Genomic DNA, 24,919 nt, shown 5'->3' on the forward strand with positions numbered 1-24,919 from the left:
AATATAAAATATAATAAAATAATAAGGTAATTTAGAAAGACCCTCCACATTTTGATGAATATTTGAGATAACCTGTTATTTCAAACTGAAGACATTACACCCCTTAACCCTGGTCTTCTGTACCCTACTCTAGTGGAATACTGAATAATGATCTAAACAACATAATTTTTTGATCAATAACATCATCTTCAACTTGTAGCCAAGAATTGTTTCTTAATTCCCAATAGCAGTCACATTCAAACTCTTGAGGGAAATCTTTTAATCTCAGCTTCAACCTTAAGATTTTGTTATAAGCTTCAAACCTTAAAGAACAATAAAGGATTTTTGGAGAAGTAGAAGGGGAATAGAATTTTGGGTAGAAAAATTAAGGATTATCTTACAAGAAGTTAAGACAACGTTGAATATGTGGCTTGAAGATAAGGTTGAATAAATTAAAAATAAGTTGCCATACATGCAGAAGAACTTGAAGATGACAGTATTTTGAAAGAAAAATAAAGTTTTTTCTTTTTAATAATAGAGGTTGAAGATGAGGGCATTCAAGTCATTTGCTATTAATCTATGAAAAAAGGCCGAGGTCGAGGTGGGCATGTCATCAGTTCGAAAACCATCAGACAGCCATATTGTTCATTGTGGAAAATTAACAACTTCTCATTGAGAAGTTATTATGAATGAAACCAAGGTGTCCCCAAATATGTCCTGTGTTCTAGAGACATTGTATTAGACCATAAAAACAGTGAATGTCATTGAAGATACATCAAAACATGATATCATTTGAAGTCGAGAGAGATTCGAATTTCAAATTCAGTTTAACATCACTTTATGAAAGGGTCTCACTACTGCCTATCATTTTGGGAAATGGTTGCTTCCACTAGCGGTCCTATTGGGCTATTTTGAAGATTTGGTGGTGGAAGTGGTGGTGTTTCTATTGGTGATTTCTCTTTATCAGCACCATCCTTGGTTTTTGATTTCGATAGTCCAGCTTTTTCCCTAAGAAGCTCGAGCTTCTCCATTATTTTTCTTCTGATCTCGGGATTCCTAATACGTGCCTCAGCTGGGGCAGCAGATAAGAGGGGAGTTGCAGTCAGAGACACAGCACTCATATAGAGCATAACGTCTCTGCGAGAAGTATTTTTGAGTGCTTTCGGTGGTGGCTGATGTTGTTCTTGAATCCCCTTGCATCTAACCTGAAAGAGTGGGAAAGAGAAAAGTTACAATGCAACAAAAAGAAACTGTAGGTGTATAATTACACATCATGACATGGACCAATTATAAAGAACCCACATGGCCACTACTGCATGGACGAGTTGAATCATGACAAACACATGTTAACCTCTAGGCGTAAGAATTGACTTGGCTGACAAGTAAGGCCGAGCGTTATGTGGCTAGAGCAGAGCACTTGGCTGAACATAACTCTAGCTGAGTGGTCTCCAATGAAGAAGAGAGCGTAGAGGCTTTTGAGCAGATCAGGACGAATCATAACGGAAGATCTTCCCAAGATTTTACAACTTTAGTTACAGGAAAGTTTAAGAAAAAGCGAGATCAATTAGGAAGAGGTCTTTTGGAACACAGAAATTATGGAAAGATTTGGAGGATCTTCACAAGGAAGGTTACCAAAAGAAGGAAGAGAAACACGAAATTTTTACATGCGGCGTATCCCCTTTGGCTATATAATCGTACAATTTCTGGTAATTTAAAACCCGATTTCCTCCATAAATTCTCCGAGACAAATGACAGAAGTTTCCATAGTTATACCTTTTCTTGTTGGAGTGGTGACCGTCTGTTAGTTGGGTATGGAATGAATTACTTGATTAAGAGTGACTCATTGCATAAATAAGGGATCCTCCTAAGGAAGTTGCTTCTTGGTTATGCCTAAGGAAGCCAGGACACAGGTAAAGCGACTTCGGACTCTTTCTCCAATTTTCTTATCTTTCGGATTTTTTTGCTAATTAAGCATTGGAGGGTCTCGATCTGGGAATCCTTCACAGTTCTGAGACTTTTTGCAGTGGAGGAGGATCAATGAGATACGATCTGGAGATGAGGTTAAAAATTTACCTACAAAAGCCATTTCAAAATGGTTTACCATCGATTCCTTTTCTCCATTCTAAAGCCAGATAGTAATAGTTGCAATCCACCAAAACATGATATTTTGTCTTAGGTTTTTTGCTTGACTTGATATTAATTTCGGAATTTTTTTATATGTAAAAATAATACATATAGAAAAAAAAAAAGAGGAGGTCAAGGAGACCACCCTACACAGAAAACAAAAAAAGAAAAAGTAGGAAAACCCAACAGCCAATAGAACCCCATCCAAATAAAAGGTCCATGAAGAACCATACTAATAACACAGCTTGTTTATGAGCTTGGCGAATCATCTTTTTCCATTAAAGGCAGGCCTAAGTTCTTTGTTGGAGAAAATATTGATGCTCAGCTTTCAGTAAATGCAAGTATAGTGTAGATGAATCTCCCTGTATTTTAGACAAATGACAAAAAAATTTAAAATTGACAAAAGCTAGAATTCTAGAAGTAATATAGGAGGCACCCAACTTGTAGGCCCCACCCTGGTTGAATGAATAGCCTGCATTGGAAACCAATTTGCTCCAATAGAACATTGAAGTTCATTGAAACAAAATCCTAATTTGCTCCATGACCGTCAGTGTCAAATCAGTACATATGGAGCACATGTCAAGATTTTGATGTGAGAGCTGATTTTGGGTGGTAATGCGTTCAGGCAAATGCAGTAGCTCCAATAGGTGATACATAAAGAGAATGACGGCTAAGATGGTTTGGGCATGTTCAATCAAGGTTGATCACAGCCCTCAAAAGAAAAATTCAAGTTGAAGGTCCTAAAAGAGTGAGTAGTCCCAAAAGAACTTGGACGGAGACCAAAAGACTTGGCCTTGGACAAAGTAGAATGGAGGAACAAAGGGCTTTGGCCTTCTGCTCCCAATTCAAAGGGGATCTCTGGTCTTATGAAAAATGAGAGAAATCTAATTTTTCAGTATTACTTTTTTAGGTTGGGGAAGGTCTACTTTTATCAAGGGAGCTGAACAAACACTTGACCTGATCAAACCTTATGGTGCCATCCAGGTCATCTTTTAGATTACACCATATGTGCTGCCTTCATCCTGACTGAGAATATTGAATCTTGGGGGCCAAAGACCAAAATTCTCTGAAGCATCACACATAGTAGGGATGGAGGGACAATTTTTTCCTAATGCATAAAACATGTGCTTCAGTCAACAAAAATCAAATAAGTTTTTCTTGATTTTCTGGTCTAATATTTTCGCGATTGATTGATTTCTAGCTACAGCATTGGATTGATTTGAATATGCATTTGGGGTATTTAAAAAAATTCGGAATATTTGACACTTCACATTGTGAGTATTTTGAAAAGCTTCCTCTAAAGAACGGGTGAAAGTTGAGTGTGCATAATTTTCTCCCTAAGGTTGTATACCAAACTACCTGAAACGATGATCAAATGATAGTCAGTTTACTCCATTGGAAGAAAAAAGTTTGCCGTGAGGGTGTCAATCATATGTTTGGGAAGGAAAGGACGAAGGTATAAAGACATAATGACTCCGACCTAGTGACATGCTTTGTACACCTTCCAATTAAAGATATGGTCAGGGAGGATTTTGTTGGTGTAAGCCAGAAGAGGTACTCATGAAGCAAACATCTTTCCTAAAGGAAATCATTTGGTTATTATCGCCTATTCTCTGTTTGAGACCTTTCACGAGGGCTTTCTTGTCATGAAGTAAGCTTATCCAACTCCAAGTGCAATTGAAAGTATACTTAAGCTTCAAGAAATGTGTAGTGTTTTGGCATATTTATGCTTGGAAACCTTGGTGCAAAGAGCCTCATTTTGGTGGACAAAACACTTGGCAGTTTCAACTAATAATGCGAGATTGAATTTTTTGAGGCGAAGGCATAGTGTCATTTAGGGGGTTAAACTTTCTCCATCTAACAATGTAAATCTTCATGGGGTTGGTAAGGCTTCAATAGTTAAGAATTTTGTTGTTGGCATGCGTAACAAGAGTAAAAATAATCGAAAATGCAATCACACAAAAAACAAAGGATTTTTATGTGATTCGGCAAATTGCCTACATTCACAGAGGTGAGGGAGATCAATCCACTATCAAGGATAAAGATTACAAGCTCCAAAACTTTGCCGCTCTCTCAGCCGCAAGGAACCTCACAGAGCAATCAAAAGAGTGAAAAACATCATAAAATCCTAGCCTGAAAAATACCTATACATATAATATATATATATATATGGGGAGCATTCGTCAAATAATCTTACTGGGAGACAAAATTTGTCCTATATGGCTTAAAAGTTTTGGATTGGGCTGATTTTCTGTGAGGATGATCTCTATAGTGAGGAAACCATCATCACAAAAAACCAGCCCAATCTGAAAATTCTATACTCATCAAAAGTGGTTTACAAAGTTGAAGAATTGTAGACGGTTGATTTTTATTGTTAATTTGTAAATTACTTTTGGTGGGGTTAAAAGTTTCAGATTGGGATGATTTTTTGTGAAGATGATCTCCTCACCATTGAGCTCATCCTCACAAACAATCAGCCCATTCCGAAACTTTTAGCCCATATAGGACAAAACACTTTGGCAGTGTTATTGGCTGTTGAACTCGACCCATATATATACACACACACACAATAATTTTTTCCTTGGGAAATATAAATGATAGTATTGAAGTTGTCTACACTCAACTATGAGAGTGCGAGCCAAGATACTTAAAAAACGAGAAGGATGCATTTTGCTAAAGCTGGGAAGGGATTTCAAAAAACTGGTTCGCTTGTTGACCCCCTAATAAAACTTGTCCAAAAGGGTTCGAGATTGAGAGTGGACTTGATTGTGGTGGAAATGTAAATAATACAATTATCTACAAATAAATAAGTGGGAGATTTTAAGACCACCCCAAGACACTGTTTACGTATAATTCGTGTTTGGGTGTTGGCCTAGTTAAGGGCTTTTGACTGAGTGAAGTCCTCAAATAGGATGGATATAATCCATGAGGAATCATTTATCAGGACATAGTGCGAGTGTATCGAAACTCCATAACATGATATTCTAATTTCTAAATGCCCTGAATCCTAAGTAAGAGATACTATTATCAACAAATGACCAATACAAGTGATCAAAGGCCTTTTCCAAACCGAGATTGGCACTTCTGACCGTGTTTGTTATCAATTTACGATATTCCCTAAAGCTTGGATAACATGAAACTAGACATATGCATCGGAACAGAACCAAAAACAAAATGTTTAAAATGGTTATCAACATTTAAAAGAAAAAGATAAATTCTACTCAAGTAAAACTGCGAGTGCTAGATGAAGAATAGAAAAACACTTCTCCTTTCCTGATGTTTTCTTTGGATATTTTTGGATACCTGCATTGCTGGTATTGCAGCAAATTTTTTTGAGCTTAAGCAAAACACTTCTCCTCTCCTGATGTTTTCTTTCCCTCAACCCCAAACACCATTAATGTGCGCTTTGATACACAATTTACCTTACTGTGATTAGGGGTTATGTTGTGAATTTTTTCTTATTTTTTTTGTATTTTTGTACTTTTATCTCCTTTTAGCCATCCAATTTTCAATTTTTGCCTCCAACTAACTTCTTTAGAGCTAGTCAGCTTTTGAAATTCAGACTTCAGATTGATACTTATGGCATTTTAAAGACAGATAGAGCCATGAATTCTTCCTTAAAATCCAGGGCTGTAACGACTATTGCAAAAATCTAATCCCTTGATTATAACTCATAAGTTGTCCATTGGTCGATTGGTTGATTCTTACAATTGTCAGGTTCTAGGCTAATTGCTATACCAAATAGAAGATTTGAACTAGACTTGCGTCACATCATTGTCGGTCTTAGAAGATCAGGATGATCAAACACCAAGTGCGTCAATATTGATAGACTGATCACATATATTTACACACCTTAGATTCTTAGGGTATATAATAAAATCCTTAGAGAATACCTCAAGCACTTGAAAGAGAATGACTTCAATCTATTGGGCTCTCTGCTCACAAAAGTCCTCAAAGGGATCCCTTTATATAGTGCATGTTAGAACTCTATAACGTGTGGCCCATTGGCCTCACAATTTTTTTTGGTTGTTTAATTGCACAAGGATTCTATATACATAATGGATATCAATATTAAAGAGTCCCAATATCATTAGAATTATAAATATTCTTTAAAGTTAGTAAGAGACCTTGATGGATAGGATGTTATAAAATTTATGCATTCAAATCTTCAACATGACTTACATTCTCCCAATAGAATCTAATCAACACGTATCTCAAACATACCATTCACGTTAAATTAAAACAAGGTTATAGTTACTTACATTGTGCCATCGTTAAAATCGTTGATTCAATATATTGTAGGCATATTATTCGATCCACGTTTCTTGTAGCCTTTGAAACCCCGATGAAGTTGATATTTTCTTACTAGACTCACCTTCCTCTTTCTCTCTATGTGGATCGGCTGGATTGGTGATTAATGGATATCACTCCTTTTATTATTCTCTTATTTTGGTGTTCTCCACAATTCGTTATCAATTCAACTTTTTCAATATGGTGTAGCCGATCCCTTTTATAAACAAAGGTTGAGGGCCTAGAATCATTCTTTTAGTAGGTTTCCTATCCATCAAGGTTTCCTACTAAACCTTAAAGAATATATTACTTCTAATTATATTGGGTTTCTATTAATATTGATATCCCATTATATTATAGAATCCTTGTGTGATTTGGAAACCAAAACCGTGGAGGTTAATTTGACCAAAGTCAATAAGGTCACACGTTACATGTGGGTTCTAACATTCTCCTACTTAACCCAGTAGACCGATTGTGCTAATAGTGAGTTTCAAAAACATTTTGATAAATGACTCAATTTTAGAATTATATAATCGAGAACATTTTATACGTGATCACGGCTTTTAAAATCATCAATATCCCTAATATGTAATTAGATTCCTTAATACCATATTTTGATTAAATATTAATGTAAGTCATGGCGGTTGTATGTTATCTATGTCATACTTCCTTCCATGAGCCACGTAATACCTTCTCTGATATAGCATTTAATTGTGTCATTTTCATTTGTCTTGTCAAGACATTCCTGTATCATTTAAATCCAAACAAAATATGCATAATATAATTGAAAACAAGAAATAAATAGAAACTAACTTTATTTAATACTAATGTTAATGTCAATTACATAACTTCTTTAAAGTAATTTATTCCATATACATAAAAGATTTCCCCAAAAAACCCATCCTGATAACATGTTCTCTATAGTCTGAATCAGCTATCATTTGCGTGGTACTAATACTTTCATGTGTTTCGCACCGTTTGAGTACTTTTTATTCTTAGAGAAAAACACGACTGCGGTATTATTACAATATATCTTTAGTGGCCTGGCTATAGAGCCGAAAACCCCAAGTCTTGAGATAAAATTCCACAACCAAAAAGCATGATTCATGGCCTCCAAACATGCCACGAATTCAGCCTCTATAGTGGATGAAGCAGTAATGCTCTGCTTCATGCTCCTCCACGAAATAACTCTTCCTACTAGCAGAACTATGAAACCTGATACAGACTTTCTACTATCGGAGCATCCGATAAAATCTGAATTCGAGTACCTAATCACATCTAGATGATCTGATCTCTTGTAAGTGAGCATATAGTCCTTCGTCCCTTGTAAATACCTCATAACCTTCTCTGTAGCTTTCCAATGATCCATCCCCGGGTTACTTTGATATCTACCTAACATTCCAACTGCAAAACTGATATCCGGTCTAGTATAAGTCTAAGCATACATCAAACTCCCAATAGCTGAAGCGTATGGAATATCCTTCATCTGCTTCCTTTTTAAATCATTCTGCGGACATTGCATCAAGTTGAACTTATTTCCTTTGCCGATAGGTGCGTCACTATTAGAACAAGATTGCATATTGTATTTTTTTAAAACTCTGTTAATATAACATTTCTAAGACAACTCTAATAATCCTTGAAATCGATTCCTAAGGATTTCTATGCCAATGACATATGTTGCTTCACGCATATTAACCATTTTAAAATTCTTAGTGAGATAATTCTTGGTTTTGTACAACAAACCAAGATCACTAGTAACTAATAGAATGTCATCTACATGTAGAACCAACATAATAAACTTGTTCCCACTGATCGTCAAATATATACACTAGTCAACAGTGTTTTCTTTAAATCCAAAAGAGGTAATGGTATCGTTAAACTTTATGCACCATTGCCTTGAAGCTTGTTTAAGTCCATAAATGGATTTCTTAAGTTTGCAAGCTAAATTTTCCTTTCCCTTTTTTGTGAACCCTTTACGTTGTTCCATGTAGATTTCTTCATCTAAATTCACATTCAAGAAAGCTATTTTCATATCCATCTGGTGTAACTCCAAATCATATGAGCCACCAATGCCATAATGATTCTAAGTCAGTCTTTCTTTGAAACTGGAGAGAGAGTCTCAATGTAATCAATACCTTCCTTCTGAATAAAACCTTTGGTCACAAGTCTGGTTTAAATCGTTCGACATTGCCTTTTACGTCGCACTTGGTCTTAAAGACCCACTTATAACCGGCTCTCTTACATTTAGGAGGCAATTCGACGAGATCCCAAATACTGTTCTAGTCCATAGATTTTAACTCTTCTTTCATGGCATCCATCTACTTGATAAAATCATTACTTTCCATTGCTTGTAAAAACGTAACCAAATCTTTATTTATCCTAATTTCAAAATCAGATTCTTGTAGATACACCATGTATTCATTTGAAATGATAGGTTTTCTCTCTTTAAGAGATCTTCTTAGAACTACCTGTGGTGAATCTTCAATTACAATGATTGAGTTTTGATGGAGTGGTAAACCAACTTGCTGTAACTGTTGTCCATTCTCCTCAAGTTGTTGAACATCTTGAGAACTAACAGTTTCATGAAGATTAAGAGGTGGTAGGATATCCACTCTTATTTCTTCAAGAGTTATTTTACGTGGTCCAACACTTCCACTAATTTCACCATTTTCCAAGAATCTGACGTTTTCGATTTCGACTATTCTTGTGCTGCAGTTAGGACAATAGAACTAGTATCATTTAGATTTTTATGGATAATCAATGAAATATCCAGATATGGTCTTGAGATCCAATTTCTTTTCCTATGAGTTATAGATTCTTGCTTCCGCTGAGCAATCCCAAACATGTGTCTTAAACTGAGTTTCCTACCAGTCCATAACTCAAATGGAGTTTTAGGAACTGTTTTACTAGGAACTCTATTTAAGATGTACATTACGGTCTTTAATGCTTCTCCCCATAAGAATTCTGGAACTGTTGAGTAACTCAACATTCTCTTAACTATGTCCATAAATGTACAATTACGTCTTTCACCTACATCATTTTGTTGAGGCGTTCCAGGCATTGTGTACTTTGCACAAATACCTAACCTTTCTAAAAGTTTAGCAAAAGGACCAGGGTTCTAACCTGATTCATTATCTACCATAGTATTCACCTCTTCTATCTAACCTAACTATTTTAACCTTCCTGTCTAACTGTCTTTTTACCTCAGTTATAAATATCTGAAGGATATCCACAGACTGAGATTTTTCATGAATTAAATAGATATATCCATATCTAGAGAGGTTATGTAATTGACATTAATATTAGTACTAAATAAAGTTTCTGCTTATTTCATGTTTTCAATTATATTATGCATATTTTGTTTGGATTTAAGTAATACAGGAAATGTCTTGACAAGATAAATGAAAGAGGCAAAATTAAAGATTATATTAGAAAGGATATTGATGGCATGGTACATGGAAGGAAGTATGACATATATGACATACAACCGCCATAACTCACATTAATATCTAATCGAAATATGGCATTAAAGAATCTAATTGTATATTGGGAATATTGATGATTTTAAAATTCGTGATCACGTATAAAATGATTTTTTATTAGAAAATCCTAAAGTTGAGTATTTTTCAAAATGTTTAGAAATTCACTATTAGCACAATCAATCTAATGGGCCAAGTGGGAGAATGTTAGAACTCTATAACGTGTGGTTTATTGACCTCACGATTTTTTTAGTTGATTAATTGCACATGGATTCTATATACATAATGGATATCAATATTAAAAAGTCTCAATATCGTTAGAGTTATAAATATTCTTTAAAGTTAGTAAGAGACCTTGATGGATAGGAAACTTACTAAAAGAATAACTCTAGGCCCTCAACCTTCATCTATAAAAGAGGATCAACAACCCCATATTAACAACATCTAGAGAACGTACTAATTGTGGAAAATGCACAAAGAAGAGAGTACACAAGAGTGATATCCATCAATCACTAAAATCCTAACCAATCCACATATAGAGAAGGGAGAAGGTGAGTCTAGAAAAAATGATCAATTTGATTGGGATTTTGACAGCTTCAAGGAACATGTGGATCGAAAGGCACACCTCCAACATCTTGAATCAACGATTTCACAATGGCACAAGGCAAGTACCCTTAATTCGTTTTACATTGAATGAATAGCGTGTTTGAAATATGTGATAGATTAGATCCTATTGGGAAAAATCATAGTATGTTAAAGTTATGTTTCAAGATTTGGAATGCGTAAAATCTAACAGTGTAAAGTTAGTTGTTGTATGCTTCTAGTGCAACCCCAATTCTTAACATCATAAGGATTTTAACTCACAATAGAATAAGTCCATTAAGGATGTGTGCCATCAGTGCGAAACCCAAATGGATACCCCAAAACACCACAAATATAAAATATCAAAATAGGGGGATCGTTTTGCAAGACAAATAAATTAGTAGCCCTTTGCTAATTCAAAAAAAGCCCTTTACCTATTAGAGCATTACTTTTGCGGCTGTGACCAAACAGTCCTTAAACTCCTTGGACAAACAAAAGTACATTTTTTAAAGCATATAAAAGCTTATAAATGATATAAGATTGGCATGTATTAAACCTAAATAAGGCTTTACCATTGAAAACCCTTTCCCAATTGGAAAATTGTTTTTCCTACAACCAAGATCCAATTTCTTGGTTAGGAGTGAAGACTTAAACTGGATAAGAAAGTTGTACCTTGGTTGATTTTAAGCATACTTGTTGATTATGCACAACGAAAGAGTAAAACTAGAGTCATGTCATATCATGGTCAATCACCAGAGATGCGGATGACCAAACACCCGAGTATGTTGATATTGAATGAAGTGATCACATATATTTCCACTCCGTAGATCCCTAGGGTATGCAATAAAAACTCAAGAGAATACTTCAAACACTCTTAACACTCTGTTTGGATTGAGAGAAGATAAAGGAATCAATTTTCTCTCCATTTCTCTTGTTTGGGAAGTTGAGTGAATATAGAAGAGAAAGTTGATGGAGAAGGTAGGAAAGAAAAATGTCAATTTTTGTTCTCCCCCAAATCAGAGAGAAAGTTACTATCTTCTCTTCTTTTCTCTCAATCCAAACAGAGTGTTAGGAGAAAGAGGAGAGAAACTCAAATATATTGGGTCTACTGCTTATACTAGTCCTCAATCCCTTAAGGTAAGGGTTGGTTCTTGCACACTTCTATAGCAACACCAACACCTAACATCTTTTACAAGACTATTTTTGTTGTGGAACACTTTTAATTTAAGCAAATCAAATCAAATAAATAGGCTAAGAAAACTAGGAGACAATAAACCTAAATGGTGTTTTACCTTTGAAAACCATTTCCCGGTCAAAAGATTATTTTTTTCTATGGTCAAGTACTGTTTTTCACTGGAGATGGGAAGGCCAAACATCCGACTACGTCGATACTGATTGCATGATAATGTATATTTCCATGGTTTAGATCCCTAGGGTATGTAACAGAAACCCTACATGACACCTTAAACACTCATAGGATAGAGAGGAAAAAACTCAAATCTATTGGGATCATTGCTAATATAACTCCTCGATCCCTTTACATAGTGTAATGCTTGTTGCACACTTCTAGTACACCAATTCCTAACATCATTAGAATTTAAAAACCTAATAGGGGAAGTCCATTCAGATGTGTGCAATCAATGTGAGGCACATGCACACAAAGACGACTGAATATACACTAAAATCATTGCATATCAAAAATAAGTTCTATTAGCACACCAACTTTAACTTTTTATTAGTCACATCAACTTTTACTTATAAAACACTGATTCATGAAATTGTTCATGGAACACCAAATAAGATAACAAATACCCCATTAAAAAAACCCTAGTTTTCAAAAACCATAAATAATAAAACTCCCCAATAAACTCATTTCTCACACACACTCTCTCCCTGGAGAATCATTTGGAAGAGAAGGAATTTTTCATAAAATTAAATTTATATCAATTGAATTTGTGACTTCAATCCACAAAAAGTTAGGATCATGCATCAATCTTTAGAAAGAAAAAATTAACATTAAAAGTATATATATATCTATTAAAGCCATCACACCCGGATAAAAAACTTTAGGAAGAAGACAATCCTTTGTCCTTTGGTCTTCTATTTTCTTCTCTCTTAGAAGCAAAGGAGGATTGACTCTCGTAAATGAAATTCAAGAGAAAAATAGGGACTAGGACTCTAATTTACAATGACTCGAAGGACCCTTTTTTTTCCCCTTATCGTGGGTATCCTCACACTTCGGGTGAGACAAATCCCACAGTCACATGCACCGCCCCCAAGGAAAGTCCTATGTGCAACTGGTTGAGTCAAGAATCAACCAGATGCTGTAGGGTGGCCCCAAGGAATTCATTGCTTTGTGGGGTTTCAATCACTTGACCTACGCTTCTTGAGGAGCTTATCAAGGCTCGGCTTGCCAATAGGCCAACCCCTTGAGGTTAACTCAAAGGACCCTAATCCATATCAAGGAGTACAAAAGTCACATCCCTGTACAATTAACTATCTCAACTTTCCAAGAAATACATTGCATGTTCAATGTATTAAGTGCACCGACGTCTCATGTCTTAATAATCACATTCAATGTATTAGGTCATATGACACAATCATCATCAAATCTAACAGTCCATTTGACTTGATTAATTTAGAAATATGATCTATGTAAACTCATACGTAAAAGAAAAAAAAATACTAACAACAATTTGTTTGGTTTGGAAGAGAAGGAAAGAGTGCAATTTCTAAGTCTCTTTAAAGAGAGCGTTTGACGAAGGAAAAAAAAAAAGTTTTGGTGGTTTTCTAGGTGAAGATTAAAAAAGAGGGTGCTACAAAAAAATATAAAGAATGGCTATCTACATCACAGTATCATTTAATTAAGGGTGAATCTACATTTCATGCACTGAATATAATGAAATTTTGAGTCTGGTACGCTATTCATTTTAATTCCCAAAATATATATATTATTTTCAATGAATCTGTCACTTTTATAATCAACGAATTTTTCGATAAAATACCAGCGATTTTGTCATATTAGCAATCTCGCTGGTAATTTATCAGCAAATTCATTGATTATAAAAGTGAAAATATGTTTTGGGAATTAAAGGAACTGGAATTTTTGTCACAAATTGCACACATATTGGGACGTGTTAAAGGCACCCCAATTATTACCTAGGGCACCCTGAACAATTGACTAATTTTTTTTTTGTCTTATATGGGTAAAAAGTCTCAGAATTAGGTAATTTTTGGTGAGGATGATCTCTATGGTGAGGAAATCATCCTCACCAAAATCAGCGCATTCCAAAACTTCTAACCCCATCAAACCAAGTTGAAGAATCATGGATCGTTCATTTTTTTTGTAAATCACTTTTGATGGGGTTACAAGTTTCGGAATAGACTGATTTTTGGTGAGGATCGTTCATTTTTTTGTAAATCACTTTTGATGGGGTTACAAGTTTCGGAATGGACTGATTTTTGGTGACGATGATCTCCTCACCATAGAGATCATCCTTACAAAAAATTAGCCCGTTCCGAAACTTTTAACCCATATAAGAAAAAACAAATTGGCTATGGATGGGGTGCCCGAGATAATAATTGGGGTGCCTTTAACATGTCCCTTTGAAAAATATCTCTTTAATTTGAAAATGATGTTTTGTTATAAGTAAACATTGGTGTGCCAATAGAATTTCTCAATGTCTGGACTCCTTTTGCAAGACGGAACATATCAAATCAAACAAAATGATATGAAAAAGTAACAAAATAAAAACTAGCGATTTTTTAGGCTTTGCATACGCACCGACAATTTGCCTTTAATGAGAGTATATAATTGAACATATGAAACCATATTAGTGGCAATTTCGTAAATTTATGAAGTAGATTTAGACAGAAATGACCCATGAAAATAAGATCAAACTTGAGCTCAAAAGAGAAAAAGAGACAGAGAGAGAGAGTTACTGAATACTAATCTAAGCTTTCGAAAACTAAACCAATAAAAAGAATAATGTAGGGAAAGAAAAGCAATTAACTAATATACCTGAAGAGCTCGAGTTGTCTCGCATACTATAAGCTCTGTCCGCCGTTTGATTGGTGATGATTCCGCCATGAGAGGAGGCGGGCCCACCAGTTTCAAAGATGAGAAAGCCATTACTCCTGCCGATTGATCCTTTCGATCTTTCACTGAGAGATTGATGGATCTGATGATTTGATCTGATCTGATCCCTTTTATATTTCTTTCTGAATTTCAAAGATCTGTCGGTGTGGGGAGACTGAAAATGCATAAAAAAGAAAGAGTACTATTCCATGACCTTGATGAGTGGTGAAATTACGAAAATAACTCATGGTTCTTGAATTTGATAGCAAAGTTCAAGCGTCTAATGATGTGGACACGAAGTGTCCGATGAACTAATGAGACTGCGACGTGTAAGAGGAAGATTACCCTGCATTTTTTGTTTTTCTTTGGTTACTTATATAGCTTGTCATTTTTCCATGTGTCACTATCTCATTTGTTCATAGACACTTTTGGAGATCTTTGAGGACCTATGAGTGACGGGTCCACGTTACTCCTTCAAATATGCTAGGTGCTGGAAAAAATGAGTGATTTTTTCTCAGAGGATTTGCTCATAGTAGGGTTGGCAACGGATCGGTTTGACATCAGATTAGTGCCACTTCAATCCGATCTGAATTTTTTTAAACATGTACCCCATCCAAACGAATTAATAATATGTGAACCAAATCCAATCCGTTTCATTTCATCCTTAATCTAAAATTGATCCGGTCTAATCTGAACACATGCCTTATTTTCAAATTGTCAATGTTCAAAAATTTTGAAAAATCTACTTTCCTAATACAAACATAGCGGGAAATCAAAAACATTTTATATGTACATATATGTATCAAATTAAGAATAAAAAAAAAAAAATTATAAAAATATGTTCGGATCGGATTGGGGTAGATTCGAATCTAATCTGAAAATTCAATTTTTCATGTTTTTTTTTATTTAATCGGACTGGTTCGAACATCAAGTATATTCTAAATCATTGCCAGCCTAGCTCACAACCCAACAATCATTTGACATGTGGCCCAAATGACATAAGCAATTAGAGAAAAATTTCTCTCATACCCACTGTGGAAACGAAAATTTAATTATAAATTTGATTGTTTGGTAACTGTTCATTTTCAATTCCTTGGATCAAACTAGAAAAAGTTTTTTTTTATATTTGAATATGAGTTGTAGAAGGCTGTGGTGTTTGATTGCCAATGTGATAATTCATATAGGCCAAACAACCCATTTTAAGATTTAAAATCTTAAAATTAAAATGTGAGGGCAGGAAAGAGAAATTTTATTTCTATTCCTAATGTCATTTGCACCATATGTCAAATGATTACCGGGCTGTGAGCAAAAAATACTTGAAAAAGTATTTACCTTGTATTTTGTAAAGGGGTAAACCTAATATCACAAATTTTACAGGGTGTGTTTCTAAAATACCCTAAAAAGTAAAAAATAAAATATATTTTCACAGTTAAATTTTAATTTTATATTTGGGAGTTTAATAATTATCCATTATCAAAACATTGGATCAAGTATAATAAAAAACAATTTTGATTTTTGATTTTTGATTTTTTTGGTTCCAAGTCTTTACATGAAATCTAGAGGGCTATGGTGTTGGATTGCCAATTTAATAATTCATTTCTCATTTTTTTAAATTAAATTAGAAGGTGGTTTGAATGACGGACATGTATCAAAATGGTCTATTTGTAATTTAAAATACTAATTAAAGTGTTTTTAGATATTATATAATAAAAAATGACATTTTTAGAGGTCCAAAAACTAACCATCGTGATTATAATAGAGTTATTGGTTGCAATTTTAATGATTTTTACCAAAATAACCTATCTTATGTCAAGTTTAAACTTAAAAAAATGAGGGCATTTATGAGATCCAAATTTAGTGCCATGGCAAATCATTTTCTTAGGGGGGAGGGGTGAGAAAAGATGTGCCATCTTAAGTGACAAATTTCATGTGTATGGCAAATCATTTATTTCACTTTTTATATTTGTTTTGCACTCGAACACCGTTAATTTTAAGGTTTTCATAACAAATTATTTTCTTTAGAATTTGTCGTGCAATCAAACATGCCTTTACTAATCATTTTGTTGGTATGTCCTCTAGCAATGTTGATAGTTTCATAAGAGAATTCCAATGAGAATGTTATATTTGTTTATCTCAATTTCATTTTTTGAAATAATAAAGTACAAAAATGTTATATTTGACACATGCCTCTCTAATACTTAATCTCGAAAAAATGTCATGGTATACTTTGCATGAAAATTTGATAAAAAATATATAACCAAAAGATACCTTTTATTTTTTTTGGATGGTATTTTGGTAAAAAAAAAAAAAAGATATATGTAGGGACTGGTTCCGCGGCCCTAAAGAGAACCCAGCTTCTTGCCAAGTTTTGTGGTCTATTAGATACCAATTAATCCGTCGGCAGAGCTTTAATTTACAGTTTTAAATTAAAATGTAACGTAATTACATTCGGCCCCCTCATCAATTTTTTTTTTTAAGAAATCCCTCTTAACATGTTTTTTTCTTATTCTTCGAACTCTGTCTGTAAACCAAGTTACAGACGTAACTTACGAGAACCTCTCTCTCTCTCAAGTTTCAGATCGAAACCCCCTTAGAACGAAACCCTTTCCCTCCCTCCCCCCCTCTCTCTTTCTCTCTCTCTCTCTCCCTCTCTCTTTATCTCTCTCTCTCGAGTATTCACACACTCTCGTCGTCTCTCTCTCTCTCTTTCTCTCAAGTTACAGGCCCTTAAAAAGAACAATTCGGCCTGCTTTCATCTATGGATGCTTGAATGTGGTGGGTCCCTGCATTTTTTTTCTAATGCTGCTATGTAAGCTTTCTACATAGTAGAATTGCGAACTATTGCGAACTGATGAGAGGCTTTTAATGGGGTATTTGGCTCTTATGGAAGATATAGTGCAGGGTTGTCTGTTTCTGCTTCTTTTATAAGAGATTCTATAAAGTATTGAGTGTATGAGAGGGTTGGAGACTTGGATTTAAATTACTTTCCTATTTAGGGTTCAAAATTAACAACTCCTAAAACAAAAAGTGAATTTGGGTTTCATTGAGAATTCTTCCAAAAAGTGAATTTGGACCTGAAATCAACACTATGGTTTGCAACCAACTTGATATATCACATCATCGAAAATATTATTCATAATTTTAACATAGGCCCTCTATTAACTATACTAAAACCTTTAAAATATAATTACAAAAAAAAGTTGGAAATAAAAACCATATTGCTGATTTCAGGTCCAAACAGTACAGACCTCTAGTGATTCAAGATGTATAGAAGATATTGCTGAACATGAACAAGTGGTGTACACATCATTGTGCAACTGTATGAAACTCGGCAGATTTATAACCATTTATCACTATAGAACCATGAGAGTGCGATGACGACGGCGAGAGTGTGTGAATACTTGAGAGAGAGAGAGAGAGAGAGGTTCTCGTAAGTTACGTCTGTAACTTGGTTTATAGACAGAGTTTGAAGAAGAAGGAACTTGTTAAGAGGGATTTTTTTAAAGAAATAAAAATTGATGAAGGGGCCGAAAGTAATTACGTTATGTTTTAACTTAAAACCATAAATTAAATCTCAGTCGACGGATTAGTTGATATCTAACGGACCATGAAACTTGGCAAGAAGTCGAGTTCTCTTTAGGGCCGCTGAACCGCTCCCATATATATATATATATATATATATATATATATATATATATATATATATATATATATATAATAAAAAGGACACTTCTTCTAGTCTAAAAGATAATTTAACAAATTTTTAGATATTTTAAAAATAATGCAAATTATAGCATTGATTTTAACATATTTCATGTATGAGAAAAAATTTAAAACTTGCATTGGATAACATTTATGAGCATCTCCAATGGTCAACTCATCCTTATCCTCAAATATAGGGTAGAAACACCATATGGGGAGCTTGACAAAATAAGGTGTTATTATGTGATTTTTTGCTCACAGCATCACAATCATTTAATATGTGGTCCCAAAAAAAAAAAATTTCTCCTACCCATAATGGAAAAAAAGAATTTTCTTGATTTCATCATCTTATGACATTCAATAACATGATCCGATGCCATAGGGTTCTAAACGAAGAAATTCTATGAATTTTAAAAATAAATTAAAAAAATATATTTTTCTTCATTGAATTTTAATTTTAAATTTGGGTATTTGATAGTCGTTCATTTTTAATATCTTGGCTCAAGTTCTTTTTACATTACTTTACAAGTTTTTAAGAAGAAAATAAGATAAAACAAGTTTTGGAGAAAATTTTGGGAAACACTCAAGAAAAAATCCCGAAAAACACATAATCCTAATATGAATGGATAAACAAATTAATGTATTACAAATAATACATATTTTAAATAAGTAAACAAAAACGAATAATACTTTAAACATGATAATCTTTAATAAAATAGTAACAAAATATTTTCATCTATTAATAAAATAAAATAAATATAAACATATCATAAGAATATCAATCCTAGTAGTGTATTTAATAAGAATAACGAGGTACATGACCGATACAAAAGTACCGATCTATATATCAATGATCTAGTACTTAACCAATGTAAAACTCACCGTTAGTTCTTGATTTTATCGGTCTGGCAATTTACCATATTAGTTGACCTTATTTTTCGATTCAAGTTGGTCGTTGATCCCTAACAGAGATCAATCATTTGCTTGCTATAGATTGTAAATAATCATTTCACAAGCCAACTTCATCGTACCTCTATAGTATGTATATGTCATCAATCAATCTAATCATCTACAAACCATCTTTATAGTACAATTTGTTATTTTCCAATAAAGATAAGATATGAATTTTTTGAATAGTAGGTATAATAATATTCTCAATTGGTATCCCATACTACCGGAGATAATATCAACTCCTATTATTTTAAATTAATTGATTACTTTTAGAAATATCTATCGATTAATCTTACAAGCATTCATTATCCTTTTAATGAATAAGAAAAATAATAATTATATTTTTTAAATTTTATTTGAAATAAATAAAAATAAATTTACAAGTGTGATGACATTTCCAAGTATTCTAGAATTATAAACCTGCAACAGTATATCGAAAATAATAAATCATAAAGTAGTAAACATACAAGTACACCGTCTCACGGTTATCATCCTAATTGCATCTCATATTCTATTACACAATGCTCAAAAGTACTTTAAACTTGAAAATTTCTCAACACAATTTGTTAAACAAATTGATTTTCTAATTACACTCACCCAAATTCATTTATTTTTATTTCACAATATTAAAATATCAGAGAAAAGATATAAAACGATTCAACAATTTAATACATGAATTTTGAATTTACATCATAATAAATTTAAAACTAATTATTAAAATTGAAATAAAATAGATTTTATTGAAAATTATACTACAAATTTGAAATTATAAGTTTTCTACCTTCGTAGTTGAGTTTTACGTGTCCCTATGACATTAAAATAATTTTTGTAGCTAATCTCTTCGGCAATTAGATCAAATAATTTGATGACTAAGTAGATCTCGATGCCATGAATATTATGTTCTTTAATGTCGGATCTTAATTCCCATTCGAAACATATTTAAATCTCGATCGAAAGTAATGTATACGAACCTACTATTAAAACCCATTTATCTTTGTTTCTGTTTCTCTCGCAGGAAATAAATGAACTTCAGGTAAGATAATAATATATAATAAGATAATATTATAATATATAAAATGAATACACTGGTTATTTAATCTGTTAACACATTAATAACTTATAATATATTATAATATTATATAAGGGAGTCGTTCGGAGGCCCTAAAATGCGACAAGGTTTGTGCCAAGTTTTTTGAGTTGTTAGATATCGTGAGATCTGGCGGTTGAGATTTAATAAACCAGCTGTAAATCACTTTTGCATATAGATTGTTTAAAATTAAAATTAAATCCCTGAAAGTTAAAACTAACCCCCTTTCTTGTTTTAACTCTTATATCTCACATTTACATTCATACACACAAACAGATAGGAACGTAGATTGCTCTTAATCGAATAATTTCTCTCTTCAAACTCTTGTTGTCTTTGCCCAAAGATTATTCTCAATCGAAGAACTAAGTTTTATCTCAATCGAAGAAACTCTCTACGATTTCTTACTCGATGGTGTAGATTTCTCTAGCATTCTACAGGTATCTCCCTCCCCTCTCTCTCAATCAAAATCCTAACCCCAACTCTAACTCTAAATTGAAAGCATAACCCCAACCTTGTTCTCTCTCAGTCGAAACCCCAACCTCAAACCTCCTGTTAGTTGCAGTTGAAATCCTAACCCTAATTCTTTTTCTTTCACTCACATTCGAAATCTCAGAATCTTAAACCTAACTTTTTTTTCTCTCTCTGTCTAAACCCTAACCTTTACTATTTTTCTCTCAATTCTAAACCCTTCAATTCATTGTTTTTAGATTTTTTTTGGTTTATTAGCTTAGATCTTCATGAGGTCGACCTATTTTGTATTGTTAACCTGGGTTGGATGCTATGATTATATGTATAGTTTAATAGAGTTGTATAATGATACAATAATTGTATTTCACAGAAGGTGAAATGGATTGTAAAATACAATGAGGTCTGTTGAAAATGTGTATTAATTTTCTTATAGAGATAACTTAATTAAATTTGCATAAATATATGTTCAACATTCTATTAAATTTGATAAGATTCGGAGCCAAGTCCTTATGACTTGCCTGTTTGCGCACTACACTATTTGCCACTCACCCATATACTTAGTAATACAATACAAATTTCTTTTCTTTTATGAAAATATTATGACCTTCCCCAATAATACTTGTGTTGATTAAAAATAGGGAGCGTACCTTCTTGTTCGCAGCGGAGATCCGAACCTTGTTTCGCGTCACGTTGAGTCGATCGTCGGAGATTAGAAGTCCAAAATACCGTCACGTTAACGCTACTAGAGCTGTCGATGTTTCCATGCCTTAAACCCTAGGGTCCTCTTGATAGAAACCCAGAAACTTGCAACTTAGAGAGAAGTTTTTGTTTTGGGAGAATATTGTATTTCGTTTTTTCTCTTGTTTTTTTTATTCACGTCCCATATCTATCTATTTATAGATAAAAGATAAGAAGTTAACCCTATTAGGACTCTGACTCCAAAAGGAGTCCTAATACGTGAATAATAATTGTTTGGGTCCACATGGATGCCCCAAAAAATAACTAACATCTCCCACTCGTCTATGGTAGGACTCAACAATCTCAAGTTCAAGTATTTTCCTCATACAAGGGAATAAGGTGTACGACCAATGGGAGTTTGACTTTCGGAGAAAGCATTACGCCAAGTTTCTATCTAACTGACAAAACACATCTCATCTCCTATAACTCACATATGCCCAGACTTATTTGGCCACATCGGATTGAACATTTTCCAAATCCTCATGAGCCTAAGCTCAGAACAATGATTAACCCTGTAGACAATGCATGAGCTTTCTTTCAAAAACAAAATAATTTGTAGAATTATATATTTTTTTGAATATACAATAGTATACATTAAAAAATTTGAAAGTAAAAATATCAGTGCCGGCACAAGCTCCAGTCATTGTGTACAATTTATCAAAAGAATGTGATGCCAAATAATCTTCCTCAAGCTCTCATGTTGCTTAGTTTTGATTAAGTTACTTTTCCAGTCATGTTCTATTAGACCTTATCAATCCTAATCATAGGTAACATACTAGAGTTAGTAAACATTAACCTCTACTTTACAACATAGTCATAAGTCACTAAAGGCACAAAAATTACCTAATTATTCAAAATACTCACACAATAAGGAAACAGGGAATCATTCACTTACTCGTATAGGTAATAATAAAGGTCAAAAATAAATAGCACATGTAGTATGACTTACATGCCATGGTGGAGCTCCTCAAGAGTTCGTCAACCTCAACACCATACGGATCTAAGTCTAGTCGCACCGTGAGTGCCTAACCTGAACTTCCCAATCCAATTGCTTACCAAAACACTTGATTAAAGTTCACATCCGACTTTCTCAGGCCTTATGATTCTACAAGTCTATGAATCATAATCGATTCTTATGAATCTCATCTCGACAATATTCGAGGTGACAATAATACAATTATCAAGCTCGCAATCATTGCGCCTTGTAAAATTGGTTCGACCCTTAAGGTTTAATTGTCTAAATAATACCTTCCTGCTTGCAGTCTATGCACCAGGGCGATCATTGTGTGAGTGAATGATCTTAGCCTGATGGCGAAAAAACAAGTCCATGTTAAAAAAAAACATAGAAGAAAAAAAATGTGTAGGCATAAGATAATCCAAAAATAAATTTGCAATATTATGATGATTTAAACGAATGGAAGGAACAAATATCTATATATAAAAATAAATATCCATTAAACACAAGAAGTTTATTACAATCACAAATCAAAACCTACGAAGTCCCAAACTCCTAACATGAGTATGATAAATGTCTCGTGAAATAGGTTTAGTCAGAGGATCTGCTACCATCTGACCCGAAGAAATATGTGATAAGACTACCTCCTTCTGTGTAACCATATCTCGAATGAAGTGATAGCGAATGTCGATGTGCTTCGATTTTCCGTGGTATTTAGGATCCTTGGCATATGCTAGTGCTGTCATGCTATCACAATACAATGATACAGGATGTGAGGTATTATGCACTATACTGAGTCGAATAAGGAACCTTCTCAACCACACAGCTTCTTGAACTGCAGCACTACATGCAATATATTCTGATTCCATCGTAGATAATGCAACACAAGACTGTTTCTTGCTAAACCAAGAACTAACACCACCTCCAAGTAATAATGCATAACCTGAAGTAGATATACGCTTATCTAGATCACTAGCCCAATCTGCATCACTATAGCCTTGTAATCGTAAATCTGTTCCCTAGTAAAAAAGTGAATAGTCTGCAGTCCCACGCAAGCATCGAAAAATTCTTTTTACTACCTTCCAATGAGCAATTCCTGGATTACTTTGATAGTGACTGACCAATCCTACTACAAAAAAAATATTCGGTCGAGTACACATCATAGCATACATCAGACTCCCAATTGCATTTGCATAGGGCACTTGTGCCATCTTATCCTTCTCTGCATCTGTCATAAGGCAAAGGCCAAGATGTAAATAATGTCCCTTCTGGACTGGAGTGTCTATGGGTTTACAATTTTGCATACAGAAATGCTTGAGCACTCTATTAATGTAAGTCTCCTGAGACAAACAAAGAAGTCTCTTAGAGCGATCACGAGTGATCTTAATTCCAAGTACAAAATTCGCTTCACCCATATCCTTCATTTCAAAATTTGAGGATAACCACTTTTGAGTGGCGACAATCAACTCCATATCATTTCCAGCCAGCAAAATGTCATCAACATACAGAGATAATATTAAGAAATTTGTTCCACTCCGTTTAACATACACATAATGGTCCTCTTCCATATCGTAAACCTATTTGTAGTAATGGCTCGATGAAAACGAAAGTACCATTGCCTGGATGATTGCTTCAAATCATAGATAGACTTTTTAATCTTGCAAACTTTGCGCTCATGTCCTTCTATTTTGAAGCCTACAGGTTGATCCATATAGATCTCCTCATCCAAATCTCCATTGAGAAATGCTGTCTTAATGTCCATCTGGAAAAGTTCTAAGTCTAAATGTGCGACAATGACTAAAATGAGACGAACGGATGTGAGTCTTACTACTGGTGAGAAAGTCTCATCATAGTCAATACCCTATATTTGGGTATATCCTTTCACAACCAGACGGGCTTTATACTTATCAATAGTTCCATCGACTTTTCGCTTGACTTTTAGAATCCATTTGTTTCCAACAGTCTTACATCTAGGCGGAAGATCAACAAGTTCCCAAACTTGATTCTTTATCATAGAACTAATTTCATCTTGCATAGCAGTCATCCATTCTTTAGAAGCAGATGATGACAATGCCTCCCAGTCATTCCTAGGTTCATCATCATCAAGTAGAGCAAACATGAATGATTCCCCTTCAATTTCAAATCGATGACAGGGTATTGTTTCACGTTTACTCCTACATAACTCAAGATCATCATCAATAACATCTAGTAGTATACTCCCATTGATTGGTACACTCCCACTATCCTCGATGATCATCGGATCATCAGAAGGTCTAGTTACCCCACCCTCGTTGAGAATAGGTGGAGGTTCCTCTTCTGATTCCGGAGTTGGTTCTATCAATTCATAGAACTCATGTGATGTCTGAGTTTTCTTTTTTGCTTGAAAAATCATTCTCAATGAAATCCACATCTCGCGACTAAATCTCTACTATTCCATCATTGTCTCGTTCATATATAAACACAAAGCCCTTAGAATTCTCAGAATA

General features: G+C 34.0%; 1 protein-coding gene across 1 annotated transcript; it reads right to left on the reverse strand.

Annotated features, from left to right (window-relative positions):
* Positions 1 to 680: 680 nt before the first annotated feature.
* Positions 681 to 14,751, reverse strand: LOC147398139 (uncharacterized). Its single transcript, XM_086447293.1, has 2 exons — positions 14,476 to 14,751; positions 681 to 1,184 (listed from the first exon to the last, which is right to left on the reverse strand). The coding sequence occupies exons 1-2, from the start codon at positions 14,584 to 14,586 to the stop codon at positions 834 to 836; spliced, it is 462 nt and encodes a 153-aa protein (XP_086303419.1). The 5' UTR covers positions 14,587 to 14,751; the 3' UTR covers positions 681 to 833.
* Positions 14,752 to 24,919: the final 10,168 nt, after the last annotated feature.

The sequence above is a fragment of the Akebia trifoliata genome, chromosome 7 (genome assembly GCF_017979445.1).
Source record: "Akebia trifoliata isolate Shusen 1 chromosome 7, ASM1797944v1, whole genome shotgun sequence".
In the NCBI taxonomy this organism is placed as follows: Eukaryota; Viridiplantae; Streptophyta; class Magnoliopsida; order Ranunculales; family Lardizabalaceae; genus Akebia; species Akebia trifoliata.

Coding starts and splice junctions, on each gene's coding strand:
- LOC147398139 (XM_086447293.1), bottom strand. CDS start 14,586: ATGGCTTTCTCATCTTTGAAACTGGTGGGCCCGCCTCCTCTCATGGCG. Junction 1,185..14,475: donor AGACAACTCGAGCTCTTCAG/GTATATTAGTTA, acceptor CCACTCTTTCAG/GTTAGATGCAAGGGGATTCA.